General features: G+C 35.0%; 1 protein-coding gene across 1 annotated transcript; it reads right to left on the minus strand.

Annotated features, from left to right (window-relative positions):
• Positions 1-2,601: 2,601 nt before the first annotated feature.
• LOC139431310 (uncharacterized) lies at positions 2,602-6,747 on the minus strand. The gene has a single exon (XM_071198957.1). The coding sequence runs from the start codon at positions 6,745-6,747 to the stop codon at positions 2,602-2,604; it is 4,146 nt and encodes a 1,381-aa protein (XP_071055058.1).
• Positions 6,748-8,709: the final 1,962 nt, after the last annotated feature.

The raw sequence follows: 8,709 nt of genomic DNA on the forward strand, positions 1-8,709 counted from the left end.
AATGTACAACAATCAATGAAAATTAACAGCAAAATAAAATCAAAGTCTATCAAAATAAATTGGACTTACGGTAAACTGAAATACGGATATTTCGGAAATTAACTATTGACGAAGACTGTTGTAGTACTTGTTGAAGACGGTCGTAGTACCGATGAAGAACTGTTAAAAGTCAGAATTTTGGCCGGCTATTTATACCATTTTGGGGCGAAAACTGGATTTTTCCGCGTGGGGGATCGTATCAGTACAAGTTATCAACGACTAATTTACAATGCGCGGCGCTAATTAACAAAAATAGCAAAATTCTGACGGCGCTATCGGATGCGGGACATAAAATTACATAATTATAGTTTTTGAACGGGTAAAATCGGTTAAAGAACGGCGGAGTAAGTAGTATAGAAACGCCGATTCTAGATAGGAAGTTGCTCCTCCGCTCCTCCGTGACGTCATCAGCCCAATGTAAAAGGATAGGGAAGGGTACCAACCTAAGGCGGAGGAGAAAAAAAAAATAGGTTGGTATTGGAAAAGTAACCAGATCTGGTGACTTTTAAAAAAAAGTAACGCGCCACCTAGTGGTTGGTAGTTGAACTAAACCATTACCGACAAGGTAGACTGCTACTTGTTTTTTTAAAAGTCACCATATCTAGCTACCAACCTATTTTTTCCCCAAGCCTTTGGTTGACACCCCTCCCCCCCTATCCTTTTACATCGGGCGGATGACGTCACGAAGGAGCGGAGGAGCAACAACTTCCTGTCTAGAATCGGCGTTTCTGAAAGATGGCGCGTTGAACGCATAAAGGCGCGCCTCACAACTCTTGAATGCGCGTGCGCAGGAACTTGGGAATATTCCGGAAAATAATAATAACACAATTTAACACAATTTAATTCCCCCCCAATCAACCCAATAAAAGTATTAATAAACATTTTTATAATAATAAACATTACATAATAAATAGTTACAAAAAAATAATAAAAACCTTAATGTTATGGTACTTTTTTTACAAATTCAATTATATGAGCGGGCTTCGGTTTACCACCATCCTTTATTATTATACACGATACATTGATCTTGTAACTCCAAAAAATTTCTTGATCGGTAGGTAAAAAAGAAACGTTGAGAAGCAAGCCCGCTTCTAACTCCACCACAACGGAAGGTGACGACCATGCGCAGCTCGTAAGACGTTTTCCATTAACAATAAATATGGTAAAAGTGGTAAATCCAACTCAACTTCGAATAAATTTTTTCTTTGGTTTAAACTCACAAAGACTGAAAAAAAAAACACAGAGACGACTATGAGACATTGCGCGCGGTTTACGTTTGACGGGTAAATCCAACTCAACTTCGAATAAATTTTTTCTTTGGTTTAAACTCACAGAGACCGAAAAAAAAAGAAAAACACAGACGACTACGAGACATTGCGCGCGGTTTACGTTTGACACGTTCGGTTTCTAAAGTAAAACTGATTATGAGTTACGCGATACAATGCTTTCCTCGCCGGGGCGGAAGTGTCAACTTACGACAATCGGCGCGGCGCATCACCAAGTAAAGTGCAATGCACCTCGCCGGCGGAAGTGTCAAATTACAATCGGCGCGGCGCGGCTGCAATAATGCTGAGCAATGGAATAATTGACCTAAATGAAATGCTATACATATATATATAATTAATATTAAGAAAGTAAAAAAATAATACAAATTATAAAATTGTTTTAATGCATTTTCATTAACAAAAATGATGTACGTGAAAAAAAAATACATTTAAATAAAAGAAGGAAATGGTTTAAATAATACAATTTAATTTTCCCAATTAACCCAATTTAAATATATTGAAACATTTTAAAATACAATCTTGAAAGTTTATACACAATTAAATATATACAAAATTTAACAATCGGTAAAATTAACAAATATAGTATTTGCATTACGATACACATGCCAATAGTTATAATTGTAATAACAATCGTTAATATATTCAAAATCATTAACAGTAATATGGTCGTCAATAATTAATTTAGCTGATTCATTATCAGGAAAGTATCCATTAACTTTTAGGAAGTCTTTAAATTTCCGATGATCTTCAAAGTCTTCATCACTACCAACATACAGAATATCACCCTTGCGATAAACCCTCCATATGTTATTTTCAAATTCACAAAATTGTACAAATTGCGAATCATTTATTTTATCACCATCGATGTCTCGTATGTCTACAAGTACCAAATCGAGCTGGGTAATTTCTTCTGGGAAATCGGTATTTAAACACTGCTTCAGTTTAAGACGAAAGTCAGTCCAAGACATTATGACCACGATGTGAACACTTCGATTTTTAAAAGGTAACTGAGGCACATATGATTTAAATTTACAATTAAACATAATTTTTTAAAAGTCAACTAAATAACAGCAGAATTTAACTTACAACTAAAATGGATTTACATCAAAAATTTAAATAATAAAAAGGATTTCGATGGAGTAACGTTAACAAATACCTTAGTGGCCGAATTGAACTTACAACATAAAGGGAATAGAAAATTACATTTAAACGCGATTCGCAATTCAACCATCGAAATCCTTTTTTTACAATTATATAATCAAAAAATATAAACTATTTATGATAATGGAGTGTTGATACGATAGTGACCCCACGCTAATGTACTCACCCCATCATCATTAATATAACGTTTCGAATCACGTGATGAAAGAGCCAATTTATTTTGTAGCATGGTATATATGCTATGCTTTTGACTTCTGAACAAGTATTGTTTCATGTAAATATCTCGTTTTGACGTTAAACATTCCAAATAATGTTCAAAGGTAATTTTGCGTTTAACCACAGCCTTCTTTACACCTTTAGCCTTTTTAGTGATACGGCCGGAACAGACCCTATTAGCGTACAATTTAGAACGTAAACCAATAAATTCTGACATGATTCTACCGGAATTTTCATCTTTCATCAACCCCAATACCGCTTTATTTTGTAGTGGGATGCTAAACTCATTATCCGGAAGATAATTTGACGTATCGAAGCGTTCTAAATTATCTTTAACGAATGCATACACATCATCTGTGGTAATGGACACAGTGAAGCTGTCGGTATCCATGTAGCACAATTGAATTTCAGAGCCAAATTTAGGTTTCAAAAAATCATAATAAAATTGGTACATGAGTAATTTAGAAATTTCCAAAACTGCAAACCCTACATATAAGGGTTTATCGTAAACCACATGCAGATGTTCCATTTGAATAGCCGAAAATGTTTCCGTAAAAATTTTTATATTCTTAAAATTTAATTTAGCAATTAGACTACGTGCCCCTAATTTTGGTCTACCCGTTCTCTTACCTATATCTTCCCAACTTGTCACTAACCTCACATCGACCCTTTTATCTACATTTTCCATAGTTTTACCGAAAACCGCATTATTCATTAATTTAAAAAAGTCCTTTTCAAAACTATTCTTAGCAGTTTGACGTAAATGTGTGTTAACGTCGATGTAAGGTTTAAGCCAAGCTGATTGTTTAAAAGATAAAATACGATTAATTTTTCTAACTATAAGACCGTGAGCGACGGCATGGTTTAAATTTCTATAATGAATTACATAATTTTTCTTATTAAATAAATTTGGAATAAGTCTTTTATCGCTTACGCTTTTAGAGTTTGGCGGGCATATATTTTCGGCTAGAAATGGTAGGTCGTTATGCAAATCGTGTAATTCGCGCGGATATTCAATATCAACGTTCAATATATACCCGTAATCTGAGGTATCGGATACGTTTCTAAATTCGAAACTTCCAATTTGGGCCGCATCCAACCAAACAAACTCATTAACGGGCATATATTGAGACATTGCCCATCCATAGAGGTTATTTGCATCCCAATACATTAAATAATTTGAAGGTAAATCGGTGTTGAAAGTACCATCGGCCATATATTTATTATTTCCCTTAGCGTGACGATGACCGCAAAACGAGATGCCCCCGCGAATTCCCTTTTTAATGAAATGTACCTGATCTATATCTGTTAAAAGTTCGAGTTTGATCTGCGTGAACTTAAGCATAGCATCCCAAGATAAACCTGGCGCTGTATAATAATGGGCAGGGTCTAACCCATAAGTACTAAAACAAACCTCTCGAAACTTTTCAAAGATGTCTGCAAGTAAAAGTACATCGGTCTTTAGATATAGATCTGAATACTCACGTAAATTTTGACACCCGAATGTACGCCAAACGGTTTGCGCATGATTGTATTCATCTTCACTTATACCATCGAAGCTCAGCTTATTCATAAAAGCATCTTTAGAGGGTAATGATGTTTCACCCAATCTATCAATAGAATCAATATACTGATAAGGAAAAATACCCTTTCTTGTTAACAATTTAAACTGTTCGTGACGTATGAAAAATTTTTTAACGTGGATAAAGTCATCGTCCACAAGATTGCTGGCGAGCGAATCGAGAGAGGATGCCATGAACCTAAATGAATCTACAAAGCGCATTTTCATGTAGACGTTTTCAAAATCATCTTTGTGCTGTTTTTTAACGCGATCAACTAAAACGTTTTTACTAAAGCTAATGTATTTTTCCTTGTTGTTGGGTAAAACATCGATACCACCCTCCGAATCGATATCAGCTAATTCCTTTACGAATAAGTGTGAATCATACCCGCTAAAATTGTGAAGAAATATCGGAATGAAATTAGGGAGTTTGAAATTAAGGTTACACGTTGAATGTGCGGCACCTCTAAATCTGCCGGTAATATGACAATGGTCGTGAACCTTATTCTGATTAAAACCATCAAACGGTGACTTACAAATATGGCATAACGAAGCCGAATTAAATTTCAATTCCTCTTCAGCGGTTAGAGGTAGCATTGGTTTAATACATTTTAAATATTCGTTGTAAATAAATTTAACGTCCTCGATTAATTTTGAAACAAAAACTTTACCACAATCGAGGCCCGTATACGTTTCGAATTTATAATATTTAACATCGGATGTTGAAACGATATAATAAGCAAAGCTATACGGCATGTGTATATCTACCGCTTCGGTAAAAGATGTTGAAGTACTAGGTTCGCAAAACTCTACCGGCTTTAAAATCGATTCAAAATCCGCATATATAACAAAGGGAACGTTTTGAGTATTTTTATAATTATTAAATTGTAAAATATTTTCAGGCGTATACGAACCTAGAAAGTTTGGCCTTGAGCGCACATTTTTCGATGGTAAAATGGTTTTAATATGATTACAATCATGCAGTTGATGATCGTTTAACAACTTTTGTGTGGAAAAGCGTGTTAAACAACCATCGCAAAGGTGTACAGAATGACCGTGGTTGTATACTTGTTTAGAAATCAAACGTGATAGATTTACAATTAAAACGTAATGTCCGTGTCCATTTTCATATAAATAAAGTAAATTTATATGGGTATCCCGTCGATTTTTTGTAAAATAAATTGGCCCTTCCACCACGTATTCTTTGGATGATTTAACTAGTTCATAAATATTTATACTTAAATTATTTAATTGTTCAATTTTAGGAATGTCTTTTAAATGCACGGGAAAGTTTATATCTTTTAAATTTAATACGGTTGAAAAGTGCGGGTACGATGATGTTAAGTTTCTATTACTTTCAACCGGTCGCAGATGAGATACGAGACTCCAAGCTAAACAAGCGTTGTCATCGTAGTTTTTGATGTTGATGCATGCTTTCTTGGTAGCGATTGATTCAGGAAGCGGGATGTACGACGAGCCGGGTATAGGTTGGAATTTGTTGATGTTTAGAAGAAGGTATGAAATAGAGAAGAAGGCCCAACCGGACCCCCTCTCCTGAAACTCTTCAGCTTGATGGTTAATACTTGCCACCATCTCATCATAAGTTTCAATAAAATCGGCGAATTGTGTAATTACTTCGAATTTGGTATTAAAATTCTTTTCGGACGCGGTAACGGTCTCATCTCCATTTTCATTAATTGTTGTTTTAATAAAAATGGATAAAAGCTCGAGTTGCACCTTCACCGAGCCGTTCAGGTTCATGTAAGATGTGATAATATTTCCGACAGTATTTCGGGTACGCGCAAGATATGTGGAGATATCATCATCATCATCATCACGATCTCCGGATATTTTATAAGACGCAACTCGATCTTTGTAACAAGTTGCAATCTTCTCAACACCTTTCTCAACCTCTATCGTATGATTCATCCTGAGATGTGACTCCAAAGCCATATGATTCATGAAAGAAATTCCACACAAATCGCATAGCTTTGATCTATTATCACCTGATAGCGGTTGAGGAAGGTGTTTAGAAGGTTGCAAAATTGACCTTACCGCCGACGTCGATGATGTAGATGGTGGTACATCGATGGTGGATTTTGCTTTCGAACAATTTGCCATTGCTGGAGGTGGCGCTTGGCGTTGAGGACCAACTTCTAAACCATTATCACCCAACAGCGGTTGAGGAAGACGTTCAGAAGGTTGCAAAATTGACCTCACCGCCGATGATGTAGATGGTGGTACATCGATGGTGGGTTTCGCTTTCAAATAATTTGCCATTGCTGGAGGTGGCGCTTGACGCTGAGGACCAACTTCTAAACCATGCACTAATCTTTTATGTCTTTGAAAATTGTCGAATCTCGAAAAAGATTTATCGCATAAAGAACACTCGTTCCTAGCGTTATTAGTATGCGAATGTCGCGTGTGCCGATCGAGGTTCCTTTTGGCGCTGAATGACTTTTGACACTTATCACACGCGAACATCTTCAAAGAGATTTGAAATTGAGAGTGTCAAATATAAACTTTAACGAGAGCAACCGCTTATTAAAACTGCTGATGTTGCGAGTACCACAGATGACTGTGAAGTAAAAAGTTTCTAGAAATAATAGGTATTTATATTAGATAAAAATGCAAACTAAGCAGTTTTTATTAAATCGTCGAGGTTCAGTAAAGTTCAATGCACCACGTCAGTGGAAGTGTTAAATTACATTGTGGTTACAATAATGCTGAGCAATAGAATTATTGGTGTAAATGAAATACGGATAAATAGAAATTTAAAACGCTAATTAATTATAAGGATGTAATAAATGAAAAGTTTTTAAATAAATAATAGGATTTATTAATATTTAAGTTGACAATAATGTAAAGTAAATATACGTTTTACTTAGAAAAAAACATTTAAACCTAAACGATATTGTCTTTCGGTATCCAACTGTTATGGGATGAATCGAATCCTAACCACTTAACGAACACTTGATTCTTTCTTCTGTTTAACACTTTTTCAACAAGATACACATCAGGTTGTTTGGATCTTTGAAGTTCGAATTCATAAAAAGCTCCTTTAATAGGTTGTCCACTCATATCTTCTAATAAATAAGAAATTGGATTCGTAATTTGTGTTTTAACTATTTTAAATAACTCAGTGGTCCAGTTGGGTAAATATCCCTTATCGAAGACATGCTTATGCTTGCTAATGCGAACTACATCTCCAACATTAAAGTTTCCCTTACCGGCAATTTTAATATGATTGTACACCGTATTGAGAAGTTTATTTTCTACAGATTTCGAATTTATTTGAGATGGTTTCATTTTCGTGGTTGAATGCTTTGAATTATTATATTGAGTTGTAATAGCATCCAATAAGTGTAACCATTTATGATTTCCGTAAAGACTAAACATTTTATACAACTTTTGTTTTATGGTTCTAATTACGCGTTCAGCTATTGCAGCCTTCATTACGCTATACGTTGAATAATGATTAATTTTAAATTCCATCATCAACTTTTTGAAGTGTGTATTGTAAAATTCCTTTCCCTGATCAGTTTGTAGATTTTTAGGTACACGACCTTCAGAGAGAATTGAACGTAACGCGTGTATTACATCTGTTGAGGATTTATTTTTTAACGGCCGCATCCAGAGATACTTTGAAAAACAATCGATAACCACTAAGATGTATTTATGTCCAACATTGATTTTACCAAATTCAATCATTTCAATAAGATCAGCTTGCCATAAATCATCGATCCCCTTCAATATAGTTCTGCGTCTAGGAAATAAACGTCTAGCGGGACGATGAAGTTCTTCAACTATAGTTTGTTTCGCTTTCGATACCTGCATTCTTACGCTCATGGATTAGGTCCAACTTTTTTTTCTCCAATATATCTAGTCGTGAATTTATAGTGCTTTCCATATCAAGTAGACGATCTGCAACACCCTGTATCCCATTTCGTAGATTTGTTGTGAGTATATCAAATGCATTTAAATTAGTGTTGAATGATTTTGTTAGAGTTGTAATTTGCTGACCATTTAATAGGATTTCCGCGTTAATTTTTTTAATGTCGCGTAAGAGTGTAGAGTTTTTAATATCAATTTTTGTTGACACCTGATGTATACGTTTACTATGATCTCCAATAATTCTTTGAACGTCCGCTATTATGACCTTAATTTCGTTTAAGATTGTAGCTTTCAATGTTTCACATATTTCGTCTACATAAATTTTTATCGCACAATCATTTTCATCCGTCGGTTGTTGAACGTTAGATAGTTTACGCCCCTGGATATCATAATCTCCATCTACGGTTAAAGGGAATCCAATATGGCGTTGAGATGTAGTTAAATTCTCATCATTCAATACTTTATTCCGCGCAGAACGTAATGTACGACCAAACTTATCAATGCTCACACCACTCACGCTTGATCCACCGTTCATTGGTACGCATAAATTAT

The sequence above is a fragment of the Onthophagus taurus genome, chromosome 8, assembly GCF_036711975.1.
Source record: "Onthophagus taurus isolate NC chromosome 8, IU_Otau_3.0, whole genome shotgun sequence".
Classification (NCBI taxonomy): Eukaryota; Metazoa; Arthropoda; class Insecta; order Coleoptera; family Scarabaeidae; genus Onthophagus; species Onthophagus taurus.